Here is a 27,346-nt window from a genome sequence, read left to right as displayed (position 1 = left end):
CAGGCCCCTGCTCTGCACTCAGGGCTGGCTCTAGACGTTCACAGACAGGCACCCACCTCCTGCCCAAAGTCATTTGTCTTTCTCCAAGTGGAAAACTCCAGTTACTCAAACATAAGCCTCATTTGTCATTTCGGACACCACAGGCAGGTGTCTGAATGTGACAAGAACCATGAGACCCTGAGGTCTTCACCCTCCACTGTCAAGATCTGAAGGACGCAGTAGTTTGTTCTTTTTAATTCTTAAGAAGACTCTTCGGAAGGCCCAAGCTGTGGTGCCCAGTTCTTAGATGCTCTGCCAGCTTTCCCAGTGCCCACCCGTGCTCATTGCTGTTCCTGGGCAATTGGAGGGTGTGGTACTTGTCAGTCTTTCCCTCTTCCCAGCCTTCCATGGTGTGAAAAAAGGATACAGCAGGAATGAGCTCAGGCAGCCCATCTCTCCAGGTCCCAACACTTGTAGATCAAGGTCTTCCCAATTTTTGAATGATTAGAATTTCCTGAGGATTTTTTTTTTTTTTTTAAAGTCCTGGTTCAAGGTGCTTCCTCCAGGGATGTTAATCTGTCTGTTCTTGGGTAGGAATTGCTTGGGTAGGAATCTGGACTATGAATGGTAGTGAATTAGAAGGCATCTTGGGTGGGCCAATTCGAATTCAGCATGGGTTTATAGTAGTCCGATGCTTTCCCATTTAGAGGACTTTATGTGCGGGAACAGTGCAGGGTTTTGTAAGCAGCCACAGTTGAGCAGTTATGAATGCCCAGGTTACCTGGTGACTGTACTTATTTCTTCTTGTACCTTGACTCACCAGTTTTATTCCAGTCATCAAAGATTTGCAAGAAATGTAAGAAGAAACTTTCTAAATTTAAGGACTGACAGAGATGAGATGTTATCCCACAGGCCATATTCTGCCTGTCTCCATAAGCATGTGCAGCAAATCTTTTTATTTTTTATAAATACCTCTCCTCTTCTTTGTTTTTTCTTGAGCCTCAGGCTCATAAGGAACACCCTGGGTAGAAGAAAACTTCACAGAATTGAAAAATAATGGAAGAAATAAAGGAGGAAGGAAAGAAAGTAGGAAGAAAATGAAAAGGAGAAGGAAAAAATGAAGAAAAAAATAAGGAAGTTTTGTCGTGGTAAAGCACTGAGATTTCAGAAAATAAAATTTGAAGTTTTGACTTGTACCCAGATAAAAATGGAAATTTCTACAAGAACAGAATAGTTTCTAACACATGATGAGGGAGATATGCTGATTGGCCCATCCATTGAAAAACAACTTTAAATGCTAGGCGGGCAGTTTCAAAACTTGAAAATACATTATGACACAGGGACAGTTGGATAAAGGACACTAAAGGGGACAAGAGCCACATGAAAGCAGGACCGCAGGGAAGTGAAGGCCGACTCAGGCTGGCTCATGCTTTGCAGGCATTTGCCCGATCAGATGAACTGTCCTTCAGATGCCGAAAATCAAGAGATGAAGCTTAAGGAGGGGTCTAACAGAAGACTCGCCTCATAGCATCAGAACCCGGAAGAGCTACGCCTCAAATTCGGGGAAATCTAGAGAAAGCAAACCCTCAAGTCTCCATGTTGGAAACTGACTGTTGCAAACGTAGGACAGTTAGAAGGGAAACCGGCCGTCTCTACTAGAACTTCTAACAACAGCCCGTCCCTCAGACGTGGGGACTAAGTTCATTCTGCCTGTGGATTAAACAAGAACAAAACAAAGACCTCAGTCTGTAAATTTAGAGGAAAGTCTCCTTGTGCAGTGTTTCTAGGGGCCTTGTATTGTCTGTGCTCAGCAAAGAATTGAAGAATAAGACATAGAAATAGCAAGCACGCAGCAGATTTATTGCAAAAGCCACAATGGCCAACTCCTCTGAAGGGAAGGAGCCCCAGAGCCAGGATTCAGGAGGGGAGGTTTGGGCTTGTTGTTTTTATGGTCCCCAGAATCCCTCCTTTCCTTTCTCCTCCCCTGTCCACACTCTCCTCACTATTGTTCATTGCCCCCACTCCATGTCCACACGTCTGTTTTAGGTTTTCTGTTGGGTGCCCCACCTAGGAGCACAAGTACGAAAGTGTCTGTCTGATGGGGTCCCCCACTTGTGACCAGGAGCACTTTCGTCCACCAGGACGTCGACTAACTGGAAGACCCTCTCCATGCTCCTTTGGTCTGGTTCCACGCTGCTCCCCCTCACTTGCCATCTTGCCCTGGCTGCCCATGCCCTCCTACATCTCCCTCACAACTAATCTTAGACCAAGCCCCTGTGGTAAGCCAATGAAAATCCTCCAACCAAGGTTGGAGCACATTCCCACCAAGTTCCAAGAGTTATGTGAGCATGTACTCTCAGAATCAGAAAGACACGAGGAGACAAGGCCCTGTTAGTGAAAGATACCAGAGAAACACAGCAGAACCAGCCTTCAGAAGTGGAAAATATCAGAAACAGAATTTTAAGTGATTTTAATATAAAGAAATAAAAGTTGAAAATGTGAGAAAACAAGGATCGGTGAGATATAACCACGCATATTTTAAATGGGAAAAAAATAGATGATGCTAAAATGATTACTTAATGAGAACTCTAATAATTGATTAAATACAGCTGTGCTGAGAATTGGTGAGTAAAAGGACAAATCTCATGAAACTGTGAGACTGTGCAGTTTGTGGCACAAAGAGGAGAGAGATGGAAAGCGTGAAGGAGACCCAGCTTAGGATGAGGAGAGGAAACAGACTTCCACCAGGATTCCAGAAGGAGAGGTAGAGGAGGGGAGGTAGGAGAGAAGAAGTGGGAAACTGAGGAGAAACGAGCTGAAACTTTTCCTGGACCTAATGAGAAATACCAAATCACGAATTCAAGCAGCCCTGTGAATTTTAAGCAGAATGAGTAAAAAGAAACCCATCCCTAGACACATTGTACTGAAATCACAGAGCACCAAAGACAGAAGGCCCTCGGATTGCCAGAGCAAGGGACAGAGGCCCACAAGGGAATGACAGGATGGCAGCAGCTGACTTTGAGATGGGCATTTGGGATAAAGGGAGAGAGATGCTGAGTCTCACAGGAAACGCCCATAAACCATCAAGATGCAGAAAGCATCCCAGAGCTCCCGAGAGACATTCCCTTGGCCTGTGCCTTTGACCCATGCCCTTGTAACACGAGGACAATGTAAAACTGCAGGGAACACTGGTGGAAATGATGTAGCTCCACCTGCCTGCACCTCTAGTCCAGCCCCTGGCAACGTCCTGCTAGGAACATGACCGCCCCACGGTTACCACCCCACACCAGCGGGTTGCTGTCTGCTCTTCAGGAGGTGCCCACTGTCTCCAATGTGCATTTCTTTTCTTATTTACTTATTTATTTATTTTTATTTTTATTTATTTATTTTTATTGGTTGTTCAAAACATCACAAAGCTCTTGACATATCATATTTCATACATTAGATTCAAGTGGGTTATGAACTCCCATTTTTACCCCAAATACAGATTGCAGAATCGGGAAGGGCTTTCTCTCTTGAGCTTGCCCCGTTTCTGCCTTGACTATGTATCTCTTCCTTAAAGAAACCTCTGTCTATGCCTCTGACTGACCAGTGCTGACGTTCTTCTCCATCATATAAGCCAAAACCCCTGCCCATCCTGGGTCGAGTTCCCCCTCTGACTAGGAACTCCTGGAGCCCTTGGTGGGAGTGGTCTTCTCCATGACAGCGTCTTAGCATCCAGGTAGAGATCCAGGAGACCCAGGGGAGTCATCATGTCAAGAGTCTGAGAGAAAGGAGCTGTCAACACAGAACTCAATCCCTGCAACATTACTTGTAAGAGCAGAGGTGAAGTAAGAACCCCCCAGACAAATGGTGAGTTCCCCTCCAAGGGAAGCGCAGTAGAGGGGATTTTAAAGGTCGTCCCTCAGAAAGAATAAAAGTAACCCTAGTTGGAATTCCTGAGATGCAGGAAGGATTAGGTAAGCAAAAAATGATGTTAAATAAGTGTGGAAAATTAATAAATATCAACAACTAAAAAAGTAACCAAAATCTGTGGATTAAAATACATTTAAGGTGTATAAAAGCAACGGCATAGAAATAGAGATGTGGCAGTCCATTCTAAAGTAATCTAAGGCTTTAAGTTACTTGGGAGGACTGGAAATTTATTAAATAATTTTTACTTTTAAGTTTTCACATTGATATCTGTGGGGTTAAAAAAACAGAAAATGAATATGTAATCTCTAAATTAATTTTTAGAAAAATGATCAAGTGAAAAATCATAATCAAAAAATAGAGAAAAATAAAAGCAGTTTATAGAAGGCAGGAAAAATACCATGAAATATACCCAAGCATATCAATAGTTATAATAAATGGAAATAGCCAAATATTCTATAGACACATCTAAAATATGCACAATGATCCATGTAAGTGGATGGAGGTAGTGATATAAAGCAAATACTACATCAGAAAGTGGTGTACCCATATTAATATTAGATGAAACAGAGCAAAAGATATTAGATAAAAGGAATTGTGGGATGATGAAAAGATCAGTTTATGCATAATTATAAATCAACATTTATATAAATAAATCAGTAGTTACCTCACCTAATTACATAGCCGCCAAAGGCATAAAACAAACAAAAAACAACCAAACAAACAAAGGAAATAACTTCAAGAAGAAACAGATTGACCACTTTCCAAATACAAGATTCTAACATATGACTTTGTAATTGTTTAATTAAGCAGGCAAGAAATCAGTGAGGACATAGAAGTTTGAACAACATAATTGACATACTTGACCTGGTGGACATACCCAGAACATTATGCCTCAAATTGAGGAATTTGCATTTTTTCCAAGCACACGCAGACCATCTATGAAAATTGACTTTATAAAGGTTCATGAAGAAAACCTCAACATATTTTGGGATGGTGACCATAGTCACATTCTTCAACTGCAATGCCATTCAATTAAAAATCAAAAGTTATTTAGAGAAAACATACATAGGTAAAATTTATTAAACATTTTAAATCATGGACCAAAGAATTTCATATGACAATCAGAAAACAAAATGCATAATTAAACAAAATTCATGGACTCTGCCTGTATCGAGACTTACAAGGAAACTTAGAACTTTGAGTAAATTATATTAAAAGAAAAGAAGTTGCAAATTAATAGACAGGCACCCACATAAGTTAGGAAAATAACTGCTTACTAAAGCAGCAATATTGGGTGAACAGAATTTATACTCCATTTGGGAAATAAGTACAATAATGTTCTTATTTTTGTGGTCACCAGGATTTAGCTTAGGCTACCAGTGATTTAGAAAGCACTCTGTGTCAGTCTTGATCCCAAATGATGTAAAACCTCTACGCAATTTAGGAATGTAGAACCACAGTGGGGGAGAGGTAAGAAGGAAAATTCATTTGAAAGGTTATCCTATGCTTTTGCATTATTAAATCTGCAATAAGGTGGCTATATTTGTGGCTGGAAAAATATTTATAGTTTCAACTTACTGTAACAGACCGAGAGATTTTAAAGCACTGCTTTTGTGTGTTAGTATACTATCACAGTCTCTTTCCATAATGAATATAACTCTACGAACAAAAGTTGCATGATTAGGGCAGTATAGAAATATGAAGTGGTCACTGTGCCAGCTGCTGTATATGGGGTGGGCCAGAGAGAGAGCACAGGAGGTTTTGATAAGCCACCGAGTGCCACTCACCTTCATACACATGCCACCTCTGAGTAAATCCTAAACTACTCCACTTTCCACAAATAACTAGCAGTGACTACTTCAGGATTAATCTCAAAGATTTTTTAAAAATTATTAATGTAGATACTCTCTTTTATTGCTAGTGACAGCACAAATTGGTAAAATCAAGATGGAATCTATTTTTAATAATGTGTATTGAAGACTTAAAAATGTCATGTATCATTCAGCCCAGCACTTTTGCATTTAGAATTATATCCCAAAGAAATAATTACAGGAGTGTGCAAACATTCAGTTGATAGTGAAAACCTAAGAAAAAATTCCAAAAAGAGGACTACAAATAAACTAATCTAATGATATTGAAGCCAGATTTAAAGTTAGGTAGTCAGTGTAGTTAGGTAAATCGGGTCTGATATCGAGTAAGATCTGAAATGGAGGCCATGTTGAGAATGAATTCCGGAAACGCAGGACAACTCATGGAATGTTCATGAAGTCCTGGAAAAGCCCAAGGCCAGAGCCCATCCCAAAGAAGTGTTAATGAACAGCCCCCAGCAAACTTGAAGGTGCTGACTCAGAAGTCCTTCCTGCCCAGATTACTTCTTTGACCCACCTGTGTCCCACCCCTCGGGCCTTCCCACCTACATTCCATCACTGAAAGAAACTATAAAATGGAGAGACAACCTCACTTCCACGGATTCCACCTCTTGGGTCCCCTTCTTCCTCCGGGAGAAGTCTTTTCTGCTGTCCTTTAATAAACTTCTAATTTCTACTCTGACCTTGCCACGGCATGCTTCTCTGGTGTTATTCTTCAACACTGGTGAAGCAAGGAATCGTCACCGGTCAACAGCAGTAACAATATCACTAAAATGACACCATAGAAAAATAGTTAATGATAAGGTTCATGATATCACATGAAACAGGCAAGTTATAGAGCAGTATAATCCAATTTTTCTCCATATAAAAATGATTGAAAAGACATATTGTTATTGTTAGCTTTCTTTAGTTGTAAAATCATGAAACAATCTTTTTCTGAAGCTTCTGATTTGTATTGCTTAAATGAGATATTATTTGTGTTATTGCAAAGGAAACAATAAAGGATATATTTTAAGCAGCAGCCTTACTTTCAGTATTTATAAATTTCCTCATGATTAAACATTGTCCAATTTCTTGTAGTCTACTTCCTTCGACCTTTGGAGCCGGCATGGCATTAAGCTAATTCTATCTTTGAATCCTAAGGTCTACTGCATAGACTGTGAGGCGTCTATGAAGTTTGGATATTCAATAACTATTGGGAGATGATGCCACAAAAATCCTTTGTATTTCTCACTAGAAATATCATTCTGAGTTTGCAAAAAGATGCAGATATTTTAGCTTAGAAATGAGTGCAAGCACCAGGGTTAATTAGCAATGCTCCAAATTATATACCACTGCTCTTTCTGTATAACTAACTATCAATTAGCTATGCTAATGAGAAAAGCAGGAAATGATTGTAGGAGAAAATGAAATCAGCAGGGAAAAAATACAAACCTATTGTCTTAGGCCCCAGTGTGAGCCATCAGTTGTCAAAGCTACTAGAATGACTTATAAGTATAAATTCTGATCCCTTTGGAAAGAGGTGGGGTATGAATCACAAAAGAATGTTGAATACTTATGTTTTTCTTTTCCAGATGTTCCTTCAGAGAAGCCACATCCAAATAATAAAATGACAACTATGAGCATCCAGAAGCTTAGAGATACAAGGCAAGACAGTGTATCCAATATCATCCTTGCAGGGGTGGGGAGAGGGGCTTTAAAAATATCTATGTCAAAGCCCACTCCAAACCATTCAAATAAGAATATCTGTAGAAGGAGCTCAATGGATCTATAAACTGCATAATATATCTTTGGTTGCTTCTTGCTGCTTCTTGAGTATTTACTCTGAGCTCTCTGGGTGGATGATAATGGTCTCAGGTAAAATATCTCTGGTTCTTCCACCTCCACCCCCATCATTCCATTTTCATGTAGGAGAACCAGGAAGAGAGTCTTAAATGCGTTTCCTGCTGATCCAGTATCTCTAAACACTTTCCTAATTGCTCTCTTCTCTGTCAAGGATTTGAATGATTTTCTCCCAAAGGAAATCTCACGTATATTAGGATTGCAAGGTACTTCAGCAGCAGCTACCTAACACTATGGTAGGTATTTGCATAAAAAGAAAGTAGATCATGGAATGGAAATCACAGCTATTCAGAAAGCTCCAGATACCAGACTGCTGGAACTTGTTCTGCATTTTGGTTGCTCTCCGTGAAGAGCAGAGCAGCTCTGATAGTTAGGCTTCTTTCACTAACTTTCGCTTTTCCAATTTCAAAAAATCATGAGAGTTTGCATTATATGCTTACCATAGAAGGTCTTAAAATAGAAGAATTATAAATAGTAAAATTAAACTCAGCTACAACCTCCCTTTCCACATTACAGAGAGAAGCGTCACTGATGCCATTAATGGATATCCTTTGTTTCCCTATGTGTAGAAAGAAGTCAATACAGAATTGGGTCAGACCAGATGAATGCTTCTGTAGTTTGCTTTTCCTTGTGTCATTGGGCTTCAAAATCAAGGTTTTGATTTTGAAATTGCCATACATCCCGTTGCAGAGATTTATCTTTGTTTCTTTAGCTATCGCCCTACCTGAGATCTTGATCGTTACTTTTAATATTCGCCTCGTTTTTCCTGTTCCTATTATTTACCAGAAGACAAGAGCAGTCATCAACCTGCTGAGTTCTGTAGACCAATCTTCCTGCCTGATGCTGGACATGGTATTGATAGTTCCCCAGGGCCACATGGTAACTACCCATGCTGTGAGCTCCTCCCCTCCCGACTCAGCTCTTCAGTGTGTGTACCCACCTCTTCCCATTGGTGATGATCTCATTTCCCTTCCTTCAGCCTAAGCCATGCTCCTCAAAACCTCTCAAGTTTATCTCACCGTCCTCAAAATGCATTTGTATGGGGGACTCTTCACCTCAGTAGCTGACTTAGGTTGGGTGCTCTTGTGTGTGCCCTGCTGAGAGTACAGAACAGCACATTTCACCCTCAGGACAGCACCAGGAGAAAAATGCCATGGTCATCCCCATTTTACAGAAAAGAAAGTGGCTTCTGAGTAATTTTCTCAGTTTCTCACAGCTGGTAAGAGGCCAGGCTGGGCCTCAAGCCCAGAGAGATTTAGTTCTAAACCATTTCCCCCCAATATTGTATCTGAAATCCATATTTATTCAGATTTTCTTAATTTTTAACTAATGTCCCCTTTCTGTTCCAAGATGACACCCAGGGTCAAAGGTTACATTTGATTATTCTCTCTCATTAGGCTCCTCTGGACTATAGGTTTCTCAGACTTATTTTCTCTATATATGCATATGTGTATATATCATGCATTCATCTCTTGTTATCTACAACACCATGACAACCATGAACATTGTGTATTTCTCTGTGTGGCTATGATCCTCATGGAAACTCCCCATGGTAAATGTTATAATCCTCACTTTATAGATAAGAAAACTGAAGCTCAGAAATGAGAATGAGTGGTTCAGCTAGCAGATGGTGGATCCTGACCCAGGACTATGTGACTATGAAGGTCATGTTCTTTTCATGACTCATTCAGATGGCCTATGCATGTGCGCTTTTCAAAAACAGTTCAAGTACTAATATCAGAGTCAGAGTGCTATAAAGAGGATATATTTCTGGTCCACCCCTCTTAACCAATATGGAAGCTTCTTTTATAGATCCTCCAACAAAGGGGTCTCAACATATACTCAAAGTCCATCTGTTTTTTTTTTTTTTTTTTTTTGGGGGGGGGGGGCATTCAGCCAGGGGTATTGTACCACTGAACCAAATCCCCAGCCCTTTTTGTTTTTTATTTTGAGACAGGGTCTCAAAAGTTGCTGAGGTTGGCCTTGAACTTGCTGAGCTTCTGCTTCAGCTATCCAAGTCACTGGGATAACAGACATACTCAGAAACCATCCAAATTCTGGACATTTCCCATCATTGGAAATCTCTGTGTTCCTTCTAATGATTTTGGCTTTTGGTTTTCAAAGGCCGGAGTGGACGCTTATTCGAGAAGAGGGTGGCCAACATGGCTGCGCTGGCTCTTCCTGGTAGAGAGAGCTCAGTTTGTCTTCCCTCCAGCATCCTAATGACACCCCTTTGAGCCGCAGGGACAGGCAGAATCTCCATGTACCTGGAAGTCCTTATATGGCGTGGAGCACAGCAGTGTGCGTGTGTGTGTGTGTGTGTGTGTGTGTGCGCGCGCGCGCGCGTGTGCTACACGGTCAGGGCTCAGTAACTGCTGTCCACTGGCTTCTTGTGAACAGCAGCCTGTACCGCCATCGCCGCTGCCCTCCCCGCGCCGCAGCGTGTGTCCAAGTCATCAGGTCTACAGGGGTCCGACACTGACATCTCCCCCAACGCTGTAGACAGGGCAGCTCTCTCTAGAAAACCTCTTGAGACACAAGTTTGAAAGGTGAGTCGAGCAGAAGGGGGAGTTTTCTCTGAGTTTGACGAACAAGCTAAAGGGCAAGGCAGTGAGCCGTGGCCGGGTGACAGCGCTCCTCCCCGCGTCCCCAGCAGACAGCGGGGGCTCCGCCCGCGGGGCGGGGGCGGGGGCGGGCGGGGCAGCGGTCCAGGCCAGGACTCCCCGACGCCAGGGCCACCAGCGCCACCAGCGCCACCAGCGCCTCCCAGCTGAAGCCCGCCCACCGGCAGGTGCCCCAGCCGAGCACCAGCGGCAGGCGAAGGCTCAGCGCAGACGTGCGGGAGTCCTCCCCGAGGCGTGCGGTGCTGGTGCCCGGCCGCGCGCTCACCACCATGGACAGCGCCCGCGAACCGGCCCCGGGGCGCTGGGACGCCGCGGGCTTCTGGCAGGTCTGGCAGCGCTTCGACGCGGATGGTGAGTGCAAGCCCCAGCCGGGGACCTGGTCTCCGCGCAGGAAAAGCCTCCACCTGCGGCGTGGACCCGCGTGCCCGTGCTACACACTCGGAAACCTCGTGAAACCGGTGGCGGGAGGGATCTGCCCCCTTCCTAGCCTGGGCGAGTCAGGGTTCGCCGTTGGTGCGTGCAACGACGAAAGTCTTTACAAGTAGCCCGGGATGGTGCGCTGAGGCGCAACCCCCAGAAGCCAGCCCTCTCTGTGCAGTCCTGGAGGTACAACTACCTCTTCCGCTCCGCGCACGCACTCTCTTTATCAACCTTCAAATGTACTACATCTCTACCAAAAAACAAAGGCAAAAAACTTTCTTGAGGACCGATCACTTTGGTTTTACTAATAATTAAAGAAACATAAAACACCTACAATGTGTGTTTAAACCTGCAAACTAGGATTCTATATTTACCTCTGTTAACTATTTCCAATCTTTCAAAATAATTGGATTTTATTCTAAAACTCGTGTTTATGCATTAAAATTCATGTATTTAAGAGCTTTTGTTCTTCAAATCCTAATGTAAACCTTAGCATAAAGCATTTACTCAGTAGCATGTATTCTTTGTCCACGTCTGTGTCTTCTGGAGGTCCATGTTGGTACTTAATTATTGGGATGACAAAAAAAAATATGTCTATGGGGATTTTACACATCGTGAGATTAAAAGCAGATTTAGATAAATTCTAAATGCCATATGTTTTTCTATATGACTATTATTATTTATGCTTATCTCCATACATTTAGAAAAAGGCTACATAGAAGAGAAGGAGCTCGATGCTTTCTTTCACCATATGTTGAGGAAATTGGGCACAGATGTAAGTACTTCCAGCCCTGAGCATCAATCTATGTGTCTCTTAGTGAAATACAAGCATCCAAGTCTTGTGCTGATTTGTACCCATTAATCCCATCTGACCTCTTTTCTTCCTTGCATGCGTGTAATTTTTCTCCCTCTCCTAGCAACACAAGGGGATTTAGGCAGGTTTTATAAAAGATGCGACTCTGACTTTCAACATGCTGGTCACTGACTGATTGTAACATCTGTCATGCACTCAGAGGTCCTCACTGTAGTCAACTCTGTTTTACGCGTTTCCTTGTTTATACCTCTGCTAATGGATTTAAAGCTGGAGATAGGGTGGTTTGCTTTGTTCACAAGATCAAAGGTGGAAAAGATGTTAAGAGCTTTATCGTTCTGGGTGTTTAGTGCATATGGCACTCCTTTGATAGCAAATGGCAAATCATCTAAAATCATTTTCCATCATTCATTTTATTAGAAGAGGGAATGACAAACTAGAGAGAAGCCAGACAGAAACGTAATCCCATTTATGTGGCATTCAGTTCCCAGATGGTAAATCTGACCTTGAGAGATGTAGATTGGCTCTTGGGGATTCCTGCCCAAAGCAGAGGTGAGCTCTCACAGAGGTGCAGAGCTGGGCTGGTCTGGGTGGGTCTGGTCAGGAGTGGGCTCCCTCAGGGAATGCGTGCCAGGAGGAGGAGCATCAGGGCAGCTGCACGGAAGTGGGGTACAGAGAGAGCTCACCTGACTTTGGGAACACTGGGTGCGTCTCATTCTCCCATCTGAACCCGGAGCAGGGATCCGGGAGCTTTGCCCCACGGAGGAGCAGCTGGTGGGTGTGGGGGCTGAGACAGGTCAGAAAAGAGGAGGCTGCCTTCTCCCCCCACCAGCTGACCCAGCCTCCCTGTTGTCTGCCTCCCATTCTGTTCCTCTTTGTCTCTCTCACCAGTTTCCTGGCCCTCATCTCCCAGTGTCTCTTGCCTTCCTCCTTGACCCCTCTGACTCTCATCTGTCACCTGCTCGTCACCTGTTTCCCTGGCTCTCTGCGTCTGTTTCCTCTTTCTTTCTCCAGCCGGTCTGTTTCTCAAAGGTCTCTCTTGGTCCCTCCTGCCCTGGTCTTTCATTTCTCCATTCCCCCTCTTTCCTCTCTATCTCATCTCTCCTTTTTTGGTCCTTCATTTCTTATCTCTTCCCAGTCTTCTGCTTTCGTCTCCAATGGCTCTCTCCATATCACCCTTTGTCTCCCCCACCCCCAAGCTCTGGGTGCCTAGGGGGTGAAAGGGGTGGCAGGTGGCAGGAATCTGAGCCCCTTCTTTGCTCTGGTGAGACCTTTAGCACACACTGTTCTTTACCCTTCGTGACTATGTTTGCTCCAGCCCCGAGCAGAGCTGGTGAAAACTCACTCAGTTTCAATTTTGCTGCCCAGTTTCATGTGTCAGCAGCTGGTGGGAAGCCCCCTCAGCCTTACTGCTGGGCTCCCACTTTGGCCTGTGAATGCTAAGGGTCAGGGTGGTCCAGGAACCAGAGGCCTTGTGACAACAGGTGTATTTGTGGAAAACCCAAAGATGCATGTAAAGCTGTTAACATCTTCAGTGTTCAACTCCTAAACTTCAAAATAGTGTGGTCAATGCCTAAAACTCTCAATCTCCAGAGGCTGCAACTCCACAGGTTTCAGCAGGCTCTTGGCTTTAGTGATTTATAGGAAAGGAGAAACGTCATAGTCAGCGTTGAAACTGGACATGTCTTACTTTCGGTGATGGAGGGGTGGCTACTCACACACGAGATCTGCTCTAGCTGAAGACTCTCTTTCTGAGGACGCAGCTAACCTAGGGGGAACTGTTTGCCATTAGAGAGAGAGAAGGGGAACATCATCTCTGCGGCTTGTCTGCTTCATCTCCAGCCCCTCCTCAGATCTGGCCTGTTTTCTCTTGTGCAGGAGCCATCCTGAACCTTGAGGAAACAAGTCACCAATGAGTCACTGTTGTCCTGCGCAGCTATGCTCAGTGCAGGCATCTCTGTGTCTAGTAAAGAAATTTCAAGGTCTCAAGCACTTATTAAAATGCGAACCCCTACGTGTTTCAGTATATTTAGTGCCTGCAAAGAATCTTGCCTGGTAAAATCACGCTACGTCATTTGCATTTCCTCTTACCCTCTGTCCCTGCAGGAATGGTGATACTTATGGGCAGGGGATTCTGCCGTGATCAGGCTAATCCCACTGAGCTGGGGCAGCAGTCCCAACACTGCTCCTCAGCCCTGGGCTAGAGAGGTGGCGTCGACGACTTGTTTATTAACTAGAAATGGCAGCGTTTGCCACTGGCGCCCTTTCAAAATGCTGAGGCAGTGTCTGGTGGGGGCGCGGTGCAGGGACCTTCACTGGGCACCCCATGCTACCTCGACAAAGTGACTGGAGCTTGTCCCTGATGCGCGAGGAGTAAGCTCAGTAGAGAGGGACAGTCCTGCTGTGCTCTTTCCTTAGCACAGAGACCAGACCACAGAGAGGCCGCCAAGGCCAGGCAGCCTGGGCTCTGAAAAGCAGGCGTGGCTGGTGGCTCTTCAGAGGTCCCAATAGCAGGAGCTTCCCCCAGAGACCTCAGAAGAAGGATAAAGGGCTCGACAGAAAGCGGCTGCCTGGTCTCTGAGTGGCCAGGGAGGAACCTCCTGCTGCCAGCAGCTGCTCTTTTTTCTTTGCAGACGTGTCCTCTGAATGGGGACTTCCAGCCAGTCCCTTGCTGGCCTCAGCTTCCTGCGCACACCTCCCTTGTGTTCACATCCTGGGCCTCTGAGAAGCTTAGATTGTGAGTGTCCTGCTGGGCCCAGGGTCTAGACAGGACTGAGGGGGAGTCACAGCACAGCAAACCCTGGCTTCTGGCGTTAGCCCTGAGGGAGGCTTTGGGTCGGAGGTCTGAAAGATCAGGATAAGGCTCAGTGCTCTCAAGCCAAAGCTGGCCCATTAGTAGAACCTGGTCCCTGCTTCTTTGGCTCCACATTTATTTGCTTTGAAATCTAAGGGTTCACCAATGTGGCCTCTGCGAGTTCACTTCCCTTGGGAGTGCCCAGCCCACCATAAAGAATAATAATGTATCGATCAACAGATACTATGATCCAGAGGTCGGAGATGGCGGTCCCAGCAGAGTTCTTCATCTAAAAGGTCAAGCTGAAATTCAAAGTGTTTCGCCCCCTGCTGAGCGTTTTCCCTGGTGCTCTGCCTACGTGGGTCTGCACGTTGTGTTAAGCCAGGGCTGTGCAGAAAGACAGAACCAGTAGGGTATGCATCGAGACCTTGAGAGGTGCTAGACCAGAACTCGGCTCATGTGACTGTGGTGGCTGAGAAGTCTCACGACAGGCCGTCTGCAGGCTGGAGACCTGGGGTGCTGGTAGCCCAGCTCAGTCCAAGTCCTGAAGCCTCAAGGTCAGGGAGGCCAATGCTGCAACTCTCAGCTGGAGGCCGAAGTGGAAGAACCCAGTGGAGGGGCTGCAGGTGTGAGTCCTGGATCCAGGGTCCAGACAGCCTGCATTTCTGATGTCCAGGGCAGGAGAGGAGCATGTCCTGGACTTTGAGCAGGGACAGCAATTTGTTTTCTCTTTGCTCTCTGACTCCAGCCGTTTGAACAGTGCCCCTTCACACTAAGGGCAGATCTTCCCCACTCAGTGCACTCAGACTGCATGCTGACCTCCTGGGGTGACACCCTCACAGACATACCCCAAATAATGCTCTTCCAGCTTTCTAGGTAATTATTTATTTTTTAATGAGGTAACTTTTTTATATAGCTTTATTTTATTCATTTATTTTTTACATGATGCTGAGAATTGAACCCAGGGTCTCTACATGCTAGGCAAGTGCTCTACCACTGAGCTACAGCCCCCGCCCTCTAGGTGCTTTATAATCTGATCAAGTTGATCCCTAACAGGGAACAACATCACAGCACTCAAACACACAATGGTGGTGCTGAGACTCGACAGGCTAGTCGAGGCTCTGAGTGACATCACATGGGGAAACCTGGTCGACAGGAGATCTTGCAATCGCAGGAGAACTGTTCACCTTCTACAGGGCAAAGGCAAAGCTCCTTGCCTCCAGAGGTGCACTTCAGAGAAGCCCTGTGGTGGGGAGATGATTGTGGTGGACACAGAAATCCTGTGTGGGCATCCTGGCTCTGCAACCACAGCCGTGTGAGGTGACATCAATATGCCATTTAAGCTCCCTGGGCCTCAGTTTTTTGTCCATAAAGTGGGAATAACCATGTTTGGACCTGCCTGTCTCACGGTGAGACACCACAAGTGAGAAGAGCGTTTTAGTTGGAGAAGTGCCTGCTGTCCTCATGTTCTTAGGGTGACATAGTCTCTTCTGGCTCCTTTGTTTTCACAGTATTTATTCTGGATCCTCTTTGCTTTAGAACCACCACCAAATTACGCCACACAAGATGATTGGCATTTACTCTCTAAACCACTAAAATGCTTTTAATATCCAAAATAAACACATCTGTCCCTGGGACTCCCGTTTGTGAGAGCAAGTTCCAAGCCAAGCCAGATGATCCTGAAGTCCCACCTGCCACCACCCTACTCCAGGGAGGTGGTGACCACAAGTGAGTCACCTCAGGGCCACCACACTCACTTGGGCTTAGATGACTGATCCCGGTGGTATTTCCCCCTTCCTCACCCAAGATGTTGTAATGTCTTTTTTTCCCCTCTGTATGTTTTGTTTGGTGGGTGTTCACTTAAGAAAGTGTTCCTTTCTAAAAACCAGGTCCCTGTTCATAATCATCAAGCAAACACATTTGGTTGATGTACTTACAAAGTCAATCTGTCCAAGACCTCTGATTTTAATCATTTGGGGGTTTCTAAATACAAAACCAAAGCCATTAATCTAGCAGATGGCCCCGGTATGATGGAACACCATCCATTTGATGAATGCATTATCTCTGTCACAAATGCGCGTGCTTTGGGTTTACCTTTTTTCTTAATTAAAAATAGCTTTGCCTGTAGACGCCATCTCGAGTTCTTGTTAACAAAAGTTCTAACTTTGTACAAAGGAACTCCCCTTCACTGCAATGTGCTCTGAGCCCCCTCCAGCAAAAGGTGACAAGGGGAAAAAAAAGGTGCAGTTTCACTTTATACATGCTGACGAAGTTAGCGAGTTGTTAGAGTGGTCAGATGGGGAGACACGCTGTAGTTTGGCATGAATCTACCTGGCGCTCACGTCAGCCTTCAGAGTGCAAAAACTAAAATGACACCAGGGATCCAGCGGCTCAACTCACCTCAGCTCAGAGCCTTTCTCTCTCCTCACCGTGATGAACCACCGGCCAAGCATCTGCTGTGCGCCCACCTCCTGTGTTGGGGGCCACAGCCCTGCAATGACCTTCTGGTCTTCCCCAGCACAGAGTCACTTCTCCTGAGCATGGTGCCACCTGGCTTTTCAAGAACTAGACTTCAAATTTCAGGGTCTTATGATATTTAAAGCATCCTGTAATTTAGCTAATTGCTGAAACCCATCCTGAAAAATTCCCAAAGTGAGTCAAGTTCTCACCTTTTGTTTGAACTGTTTCCTGTTTATAAACCACTTCTTGCCTCTTGCCGGGCTCCCTGTGGGTGCTGCTGCCTCCCATGGGGCAGGAGCCACGTGTGGGGCAGAGGGCCCTGGGCCGGGGAGTGGAAGTGCTGGTCCCGGTGGTGTTCTGTCCACCTGTGGGGAAAGTCATCCTTTTGGCCTGTTTCACCAGTAACACGAGAGGGCGGAGTCCCAGACCCTCAAGAGGAGAGCCTGAGGCTTTTTCTCCTGGACTCTTTTGCATTGAGGCTGGTCCGAAGGAAGCGTGTGGCTGAGGGCAGCCACAGGTGCTGGGGACATGAAAGGGGCCTCTTTCCATGTCTCAGGCTCTGGAAGGCAGAGGTGGTCCTCTAGACCAGGAGATGCCACCTGTGGAAGGAAGAGGCTGGCTCTGTCCTTCTCTACCACCCTTTCTCCCCCGTGGCCTCCCATTGTGGAAGTCCCTCAGGGGGAGGTCCCAGTGGAAAGGGAGGCGGGACAAAGAGTCTTCCACAGCCTGTGCCCCAGGGCAGCCCAGGCCGTTTTGCTCACCACCAGGGGCTGGCGCTGTGCTTGGCGTGGGGAAGCTGCTCAGTAGAAAGCGGCTGTCCTGGGTTCCCCGGGTGGTGCTGGGAGGCGCAGGAAGGGAGCCCCAGGGGTCCGGGGTGTTCCAGTGAGTGCTTCATCTCAGCACCAGCTCTCCCTGCGCTTCCTACTGTTATTCTGAGAGCAGCAGAGGAAGGCCTGGGCAGGTTCAAGGCCACCAGCGCACTTTCCTGCACACATGTGCATAGATGACACATCCAAAGTCTCCCGCAGCTCCGAGTCCCCTGGTCCCCAACACCAGCGGGGATGGTGGTCAGTGGACATCACCTCCTCCCAGTCCTGCCACTCACAGCTGGAGACTTTGGGACCAGGACTAGAGTGAGCATATTAAGAAATAAGACATTATTAAGTACAAGTTGCAGTGAGGATGGAATCTTTGAATTGGGCGACATCGGAGACGCTCTGTGCCCTCCGTTTGACATCAGAGTTCATTCTTCATAGTTCATGTTCCCTGCAGCACCCCCAAAATCCACCCAAGAAGGTAACTGCATCTGTAGGGAAGGCTGTGGATAAGAGATAACCTCTTTGGTGAGCCAACGATCATTTCCTTTGGTTTAGTCTTTGATTATTTCCCTATTATAATGATGCTTTTCTCAGTGGGTACAAGGAGAAGATCAAGAGAATACCCTGCAGCAGCCAGGGTGCTCCCCAAACTGAATTGTTTAGTTAAAAATGGAAAGCCTCTGAGTTCTTGGGAAAAACACATATATATTAATTGCAGTGCCATTGTTTCTCACAGCTGAGTTTATAATGATATTCCAGTTCACTCTTAAAGCACTTTAGTTTCTCAGCTTCTTTCCTCTGTAGTTTAGTGACTCACTGACTGTAAACTTCACCTGGTCAGACGGTGGTAGGTGCTGGGTTGCTGAAGTCCCCTGCACTGTGCCGTGCCCCACAACGAGAGAGTCTTTCTAAAAGGCTGGGGAATCTGCTCCTCAGTGGCACCGGGACCAGGCTGTGCCCTCCGTGCTTGCTCTTGCACTAACGTGGGTGTGTGTGCCCATTGCAGGAGGCCGTCTTGGAGGAAGACACGCGCAGGCTGAAACAGCGATTGGTGACCACGCCTGAGGCCCCTACCCGCGTGCAGATGAAAGAGGTACCTGTCGCCACTGTGCCTTTCTGGGTTGTGCCTTTCTTGACTTGTCGTTCTTGGGCTGTGATTTCCCGTGAAAGACAACGGGAATCTGACATCCATTCGACTGGGAAATACGAGCCTTCTGCAGGGCAGTTGGCCTAGATACCGTTTTTGAAGCAGTCGCCTCTCCTTTTTCATCTGCTCAATTGCCTAGTAATGAAGAGTGTGCAGGGCTTTCTTGGTCTTATGAGGGTTGATCAATATACCTGTCTTATCATCGGGGAATTGAGGTGGCGGATGTCTTTTGGTTACTCGACCCAACATTGTCTTTTCACAGTGTCTTGTTCAAATTGAACTTGTATAAGGAAAAAACTTACTGACAATAAATGAATGAATAAAGTTTAAACAAACTTTAGCATCAATGCCAGTGGAGGTTGGAAAGATCTGTCTCTGATGATCATTAAAACAAAACATAACAGAAAATAGCTTTCTTTACTGACAGCATATGTTCTGAGAAATGCTTTGTAAGGCCTCCCCCCTCCCCCCCCCCCACAAACCAGGCAGTATAAGTCAATCATTCCATCTGGCTTCTTGGTGCTATTAAGAGACTCTCAGTAAACAAAACATGTAGCAGGCTGACAATATAACATGGCTGACTGCATTACAGTCAATATCATCGAAAAAAATAAAAGGGAAATTTCCTTAGGGAATTATGGTACTAGAGCAGGATAATGTCTCTATGAAAAGTGAACGGAGGCTGCCTTTTCAGAAAATTAATAAGCTAAACCCTAGATTTATGAGGGTTGCTGTTTCCAACATTGTTTTGTACTCAAAGGCAAGTTTCACGTGTAACCTACGATTCACATCAGAATTGACATGAAAATATCAGTATGTCAGAAGTAAATGCAACACGAAGCTCGATGCACAGAACTAGTGCTCGTGACCGCAGGGTTCTTGATGCGTTCTCAGCCCTGGAGCAGACACAGCACACAGTGGTGTTCCATTAGTTGTTGATGTCCCCCATGGATGTGAAGCATGGCAAATAGCTCAGAAGTGGCTGTTTTCTCACTAGTACCAGGTGGACCCTCCTGAGCAACAGGCTGCCATGTGGTTAGAGTCCTGCCCGTGAGTGTGACCGTGGTGGCTGTTTGTAGGGAAGTTGGTAGTGTAGGTCCAGGTCCTTCCCAAGGTTCCTTAAGGCCTCGTGGCTCTGCAAGTCTCTGGCAGCAAGGTCTCTATTTTCCCCGTATTCTCCTTGCTACCAGTGACGTTTCACTTACTCCAATTGCATGCAGTCGTGACATAAAGTCAGTCATGCTGACACAGTTTAGATGGTCGAGTGAAAAGTAAGACGGAGAAGAGCTCATGACCAAGAGCCGAAGTAGGGCTTGTGGACACTCTGTGTGTTTGATGTGCCCAGGACACCTCCGTGCCACTCCAGCTAAAAGTGGAGGTACAGAGGGGTCGTAAAGGCCTGGCGTAAGTGAACTATGTCTAACTGGGTTTCTTGGCTTGAGCCCTCCCTATGTGAAAAGCACTGCTTAGTCCTGAAGAGCCATTCCTAGTCCCAGCTGACCATGTGGGTTGGAGGGTCGAACACAGAGTCATCGTGGGGGATATGTAACCATGGGCAGGTCATTTCACGTCTCTGAGGCTGAATCCCATTACCATGTGATAAGTGCTAACATCGCAGTTACCACTTATGACGGCTGAATAAACACCAGGTACTTTGCTACAGCAGTTCACGAATATGGGCTCATTTTATTTTTAGTTTCCACATAAGCATCAGATGCCAATATTATCGTTCCCATTTTATAAATGAGAAAATATCTAGATATGTCAATTAAATTGTCCAAGATCAAACAATTGGTAAGTAATAAGGAGAAATTTGGTGCTAGTCCAGCCTGTCACAGTAAAAAAGGGGGTATTTATTCTTCCTGAAGGGTTGACGTGAGAGTTTAATGAGATAATAAATGAAAAGCACCTTATCCGTGCCGGCCATGTGGTAGGCACCCAGCACCCAGTATGTGATAACAGTTATTAAAATGGTGTACTCTTGAGCTGATTCGAATCCAAACGAGCGTGTGAACCAGTCTGGCCTAGAGCCCACCCACCTCACGTGTGCTGGACTTGCTCTGTGGCATTATACCAGATGCTGAGACAACTATCAGTTACGAAAAGCAATCATTGTTTATGGGCTGACCCAGAAGGAAGATGGCTTACACAGTAGTCCCCTAGGTGCAATGAACCCTGTCAAATGCCTAGGTGTGAGACAGAATTATGATCCTATAGGGGAACAAGATGTCACCTTTGTTTGGAATAAATGAAGAGTGAAGTACATCAATTGCTTACATAGGAAGCTTGTTGGTTGGATTTATCACACTTCAGCCAACTCTTGTAGCATCATATAAACTCTAATGATGTGAAAGAGCATAGACCACAGTCGGTACTCAAGAACCCCGCAGCCAGCAGTCATTCCTGCTCTGCACACGGCACTGAGATTCTTTGCACGGTCAGCATCCCACCAGCAAAGCTTCATGGTTGCGCGGCAGTGGGCGGGGGGGCGGGGCTTGAAATTCCTGACTTGAAGACTCCACTCCCCACTTACTCACTGCATGACTTTGATGAATTCTTTATCTCCATGTGGCCTAGTTTCTATAATTTGAAAGAAATAGCAGTGGTGTATGTGTATCTCAAAGGAGGTGGTTTGGATTAAATGAGCACTTAGAACAGTACCTGTAAGCCCAGGTAAGCATTATTCACTATTCACTATTCCTATTTTCTATCATTGATTATTTAATATGGGAGGTTCTTAGAATAGTAACTGGAACATACTGAATGCTGAACAAGTTTATTATTATCATCATTATTTTGTATTTTTAGCTCATGGGAAACAGTTATCCACAGTGTTTCCCACCTAGTAGGAGAATGGTAATTATTGAAAGAACCCATAATCCACGCAGGGTTATCAAGGGCAGGGAACTCCATTCAGGGAGAGCTGAGCCCTTCTGCCCTGTGGCCTGCGTCCACAAGCACTCCCTGATGGACCCGGGGAAGTGTCCCTGATTGCTGCTCCTCTGTCCCCTTAGCTCGCCAGTATGTTCTTGTCTGAGGATGAAAAGTTTCTTCTGTTCTTTCGCCTGGAAACCCCCCTGGACAGCAGCGTGGAGTTTATGCAGGTGAGTGGCCTGACATGGGGAGGGGGGTGTGGCTGCCCCCTCTCCTGCCTGTCCTGAGGGACAGTTGTGCGCACAGGACAGAGCGGGCACTATTTTTTACCTTTATATAAAATCGAGCAAGCACATACACAGGCTGTTCACAGAAGAAATCTGAGTGGACCATAAATATATCCAATAACCCAAGGAATGTGAATAAAATAACTTAATTTTTCACAATCAAAGTGGTCAAGATTTTAAGAAGATCTATAAAAATATGCAGTGCCACTAAAAAAAAAAAAAAAAAAAAAAAAAACCCAAACCCTGAGATTGTTCACTGATGCTCTGTGGCAGGTGTGTATTGTGGAAGAGTTTTATGGAAAGTAATTTTGCAAAAATTAAATCAGGAAACTTTAAAACTTCATGATTCAGAATTACTTAAAAACATTTACATACTGACTTTATAATTCTACTTCTCCAGGTATGTATTTTATGGATGTAATCGAAAATGTAGAAAAAAATTTTCTTTAGAACGTTGTCCATTAAATGCTGTGCTGTTACTTAAGAGTTAAAACTGAAGGGGTTGGGGCTGGGGCTCAGTGGTAGAGCGCTTGCCTGGCATGCATAAGGCTGTGGGTTCAATCCCCAGAATTGGGAGAAAAAAGAACCTAACCAACTCTGAATGAAGGAAGAATAAAGGAAATGATGACACCTCGTATGATTCCTTCCTTCCACAGTGCTTCTGAGTACTGGCCAGGGTCCTTCTAGAGGCTACATCTTCTTAGGGAAAGTCCCACTACTGGGCAGCATGCGTCATTGAATCGCCAAGGGTCATGTTTCCAAGAATATTTGATGACATGCCGGATGTGCAATGTAATGTTAAGAAATGGACTTGTACATAGAGTATGATCTTAATTTATTTTTTTAAAAAAAAACAACACTGTTTTCCCTAACACCTGCATAGATGAATACTGATGAATTATGGTTATTTGTGAATGGTAGGATTTCAGGACATTTTCATAGTCTTTGTGTTTTCTAGTTCTGTATAAAATCATTTACAAGTTACTTTCAAGACATTTCCAAAATGATTTTAATTATGTTTAAAAATGCTCACAGGAAGTTTTAAATAAAATTTATAAATCAACCAAGTGTGTAGATAATGTGACCAGCAATTCAGTTTTGTTTTATATGTAATAGAAACAGAATGGAAAGGAACACTAAGTAATCATCTCTGGGGTAGGGATTTCTGGATAGTATAGTTTTTTTAATATATCTTTAATTTTGAATGATGAACATCATTTATTTCTAAAATCAGAAAAAAAAAAGTATTAGCGTGTTAGGACTTTTTCAGAATAACCTTGAGAAATGGGAAAAGGAAACAGAACTAAGGAGCTGTCTTATCTTTTTAAGAATATATCTATTCTATATTTTTCCTTCCCTCTACTTGGTCAGTTTGTTCTATGAGGAAGAACGTTCAGGGCCCTGTGCAGTCGAGGCAAGCACTCTACCAACTGAGCTATGTCCCCGGCCCTTGAATTACTTTTTAATTAAATTGATTGCAGCCCATTATATCCTATGTATTTTAGGAAACCCCAGTGTCCACTGTTCCCCTGAACCACAGGCCCTTAGCTCTAACACACACTCACTAGCTCAAGTGCCTTTTCTGCACAGGGCATTATTTCTGCCTAATTTTCTACATGCCATGGATTTTATGCAGCCGAGATCCTTTTCAGTTTGCCTACATTATCTCTGCTTACGGTTGCTTAGACTTCCTTCTTTGTGTTTCTCCTTGTTCCAGGAGTTTTTCCTAAGGGTTTGTTGGTAATAAACTGTTTTTGTTTGTCTGGATCTCTCTTTACTTGGCCTTCTTCCTTTAGAGAGAGGCTTGCTGAGATTCACAGAAAGCTCTCTGGCCCCCCATGGCTCAGCTGTAGTAAGACCATGACTTCATGGAGCTGGAGAATGCGTGGAGAAAAACACTTAAAGAGTCTGTAAAAATGGTTGGAGGAGTTATGTGAAATTCTCATAGTTTGGGTATGTTCATCCAAAAATATGATAGAAATCACACTCACCTCATTGATTTTAGAAGTCTGGCTGATTCAGACACAAATGACAGGGGCTAGAAGAAGTGGCTTTCTGAGCAGTTCTCACTAAATGTCCGCCTGGAGTCGCCCACTCACTCTGTTGGTGGGGTCTGAGGTTGGGTCCTAATTGTGTGCAGGATGGAGGTCCCTGCCGGGGGAACCACAGACCACCCATTTAGGATGAAGGAGATCCTTGCTCCCTAAACAACTGCTCTGGGCTGCCTTGGTTTGTGTGGGAGCCAGGGCCTTGTCCCCGGGAGGCAGAGGTGGTTCATTCAAGGAGCAGTATTCATGAGCAGGCGGCTCGTGGCTTTGATCACATCTCCAGCTCTGTCTCCTAGCTCAGGACGCAGCTGTGGCCGCAAACCAGTGGGAGGTTGGCTTGCCCCTGGGAGTCACCGGAGGTAGCCTCCCCCTCCACCCGGAGCCACGGCCATGCAGGCGAGGTCACCGTGTCCCCGCAGTGTGTGTGAGCCCCCCCTTTCACTGGGAGGCGTTGACGTTTGGCGTCTCAGCTTTGAGCAGGTGACTCAATCTCATTTCCCACTTGTGTGGGTGCCAGGTTGTCACGTGTCCACCTCGAGGCTAGTTGTCTGACGGACCTGCAGCTCGTAGTCAGGGATGGCAGACCACGAGGCAGGCTGGCTTCAGCCCTGCACTACCTCTCTGGGTCGGCGCTGCGCTGTCGTGTGGGTCTCTCAGGGGTCCAGAGTTGTTTCTGTAGCATCCTGCACAGCACAGCGAGGCTTTCTTCCTTGCCATATCACAGTGTTGAAATGCATCTCATCGTATCGTTTCATATGGAGCCTTCCCATGGGAGCATGCGACCCTTACAAGTGGCTTCACGTGGACACAGTGTTCCACTTTGGCTGAGTTCTTCCCAATCACTGTCACCAAAGGAAGCCTGAAATTCCCTGTGAAAGTCTTACTTGCACCAGTTGGGACAGTTTTCAGATGCTGAGCCATGGGGGACACCAGTACAAGTCCATCCCTCAGCTTTTGAGGACAAATCGCTTAAAGACTTTTGTGTGTTTCAGATCTGGCGCAAATACGATGCCGACAGCAGTGGCTTCATATCAGCAGCTGAGCTTCACGTAAGTGTCCCTGGGGACAGTCGCGGGGGGAGGGGTCTTTGTCCTTGGCGATTCGATATGTGTGCATCATGAGTTTGATTTCCGTGATTCTAAGAAACATGGATTTGAATAGATTACTTAAAAAGAAAGAAAGAAAAAAGCATGCCTGTTTAGAAGACTCAGCAGGTGCGGGCTGTGACGCTCTCTTTAGCAAAGAGGTGCACTTGAGCACTTTCGCTTTTTTTCATGCCTGGAGCTATTCTCTGGGTTCCCTGAGTTCCCTTCTAACAGCGACAGCCCTCCATGCTTGGACTTATTGCTTGTCAAAAACATCCTACCTCCTTCTTCAAACAAACACAGTCAATAAGGCCTCTACAGAGCTTTGCAGCTTATTTACTTATGACATACAGTGTCACTTTTCTCTGGTGTCACAGAACTTCCTCCGAGACCTCTTCCTGCACCACCACAAGGCTGTTTCCGAGGCTAAGCTGGAAGAGTACACGGGCACCATGGTGAGTGACAGAACTTCTCTCCCCAGTGCTCCTTCCCCCTGCTCCTCTTTTGAGACCAACTGCGTGCACCAGAAAGCCTCATCTCCCGAAAGCACTGGCTAAAGCGGAATCACTTTAGCTTTTCTCTTGGGAACAGGCTGTGTGCATGGGAGAGGCTGTTTGCTGTCTTTGGGGAGCCGAGGGAAGTCCAGGCAACGTCAGGCTTCTCAGCGCCAGGCCAACAGCCCAAGTGGTAACAAAAGCCACAGGGAAAAAGTCAACATGGACCTAGGTGATTAGGACAATCAGATGGGCATGCCTGCCCCTCGGGGACGGTTCTGCTCATCTGGTGTGTGGTTCTGTGTAGTGGGGGGGTCAGAAAGAGGGGGATGTATCTTCCTGCCACTTAGTGGCCACGACCTAGGACAAGTGTTAGCCTCCCAGCATCACTCAGGTCTGTAGTGACATGGATTTAACGGTGCCTAGACACCTTGACGGCAGTGAGCTGCCGCATCTGAAGCACACTGTGGTATTTGCTGTCACCATGTCACACTTACAACATCCTTGTCCCAAATGACTCAGAGATGTCGTCAGCGTCGGGCTTCCTGAAAAATGGGGAGGTGTGAGGAGCTGCCCCGATGACTCGCTCTCCCATTCTGCCTGTTTCTACCTCCCTGCGTCTCTCCAGCCCTAGTCCACTATTTGTGCTGAATGGAATCTGGCTCCTCTGCCTGTGGCCTTCACCGTATCCCCACCTCCCCCCGCCACCAGTGTGAGCTGCCTTTCATCAGATCTGCAGGTTTCTTCATTAGAAAGCAAGTCATTTGCTGATGGAGGCTGAATCATGTGCTTGTGGGTGGTTCCACTCATTACCTTAGGAGTTCTGGAGCAGACCCACCTTGCTGAGCCGGGCGGGTAGTGGGAAGAGCCTCTGGTTCTGTTAAACATGCCCCCAGCGTGATCTATGCAGACCCTCAGTTGGCGTTTGCAACCACTGGAAGTTGGTTTAAGGTGCGATAACCCAGGAAACTCAGTTACTCAGCCGAGGGCACCAGCTGAACTGGAAGCTGTCCCGATTTGCCTTTCTGGACCCGTCCCTACCTCTCGCTCTGGACCCTGGCGGCTCTGAATGCTGACCCCAGTCAAGCGAGTCTCCGGGACCATGATAAGTTGTGATTGGCTTGGACAGGAAAAAAGGTGATGCCCAGGAGAGAATGACACCCCAGGGCAGGATCTCACTGAGGAGACTGACTGGCGACCTGCTCTGTTGGTTTGTTTAAACAGCTCACAAAACGACATCCAAAACCCTGTGTAAATATGTGCCCAGCACTTACGGGGGAGCGGACAATCCCAGCTCAGGAAGCTGCCTCCCTGCTGCAGAGCTGGCTCCAGGTCCCTTTTGACTAAGCACCAGGGAAACCTTGTAATGGAATAAAGAACATGCAAAGGGGCAATTAGGCTGAAACTGCTGGGGACGGAACAAGGAGGGTCTCTCTAGCTGAGCATGTTTTAAACATTGACTTAATGACAGAATGTCGGCGCTGGCTGTTATCTCAATTTTATTAACTTATAAAACATGAAGGACATAATGAATATATTTGCATTTTGAATCTCCAGCATAAGTTCCTGGTATTTTTCTCCCATGAAGCCCAGGGGCTCGGAGGGCGTCTCCCACTCCACTACTTTCTGACTGCTTAGTCGAGCCTGGCTCATCTTTTCCCGACTTTTCTTCATCTGGCTCTTGTTAGTCCTTTGAGATGCAGTTGCATGCCGTTTTGCCTGAGAGCCTCACAGGACCTTCTCCCCTGGCAAATCCAGGGCTGCTCTTCTGTGCCCCCAGCACCATGGGTGCTTGCGGTCTTCATAACATAGTCACTCATCCAGTTCACTCTGTGAATATTTGTGAAATTCTCATTAAGCCCCAGGCACTATTCTAGTCC

The 27,346-nt window shown here is 45.9% G+C and overlaps 1 protein-coding gene across 2 annotated transcripts in view; it reads left to right on the top strand.

Moving 5' to 3' along the window:
- The first annotated feature begins 9,972 nt into the window (after positions 1-9,972).
- The window catches only part of Scgn (secretagogin, EF-hand calcium binding protein), a 35,143-nt gene continuing 17,769 nt past the window's right edge, over positions 9,973-27,346 (top strand). Inside the window, exons 1-6 of one of the 2 annotated variants that reach the window (XM_058582023.1) lie at positions 9,973-10,153; positions 11,353-11,423; positions 18,538-18,624; positions 21,693-21,782; positions 24,880-24,936; positions 25,350-25,427. In XM_058582023.1, the coding sequence (XP_058438006.1) occupies positions 11,400-11,423; positions 18,538-18,624; positions 21,693-21,782; positions 24,880-24,936; positions 25,350-25,427 (336 nt within the window). In that variant the 5' untranslated portion in view covers positions 9,973-10,153; positions 11,353-11,399. Of the gene's footprint in view, positions 10,154-10,370; positions 10,580-11,352; positions 11,424-18,537; positions 18,625-21,692; positions 21,783-24,879; positions 24,937-25,349; positions 25,428-27,346 lie in introns of those variants that run through there. The other variant, XM_046452509.2, reaches the window with a different exon arrangement.

The sequence above is a fragment of the Marmota monax genome, unplaced genomic scaffold (assembly GCF_021218885.2).
Source record: "Marmota monax isolate L192 unplaced genomic scaffold, Marmota_monax_Labrador192_F-V1.1 WCK01_AAM20220418_F8-fsc00141, whole genome shotgun sequence".
In the NCBI taxonomy this organism is placed as follows: domain Eukaryota; kingdom Metazoa; phylum Chordata; class Mammalia; order Rodentia; family Sciuridae; genus Marmota; species Marmota monax.
This window is presented reverse-complemented; position numbering and strand designations above follow the sequence as displayed.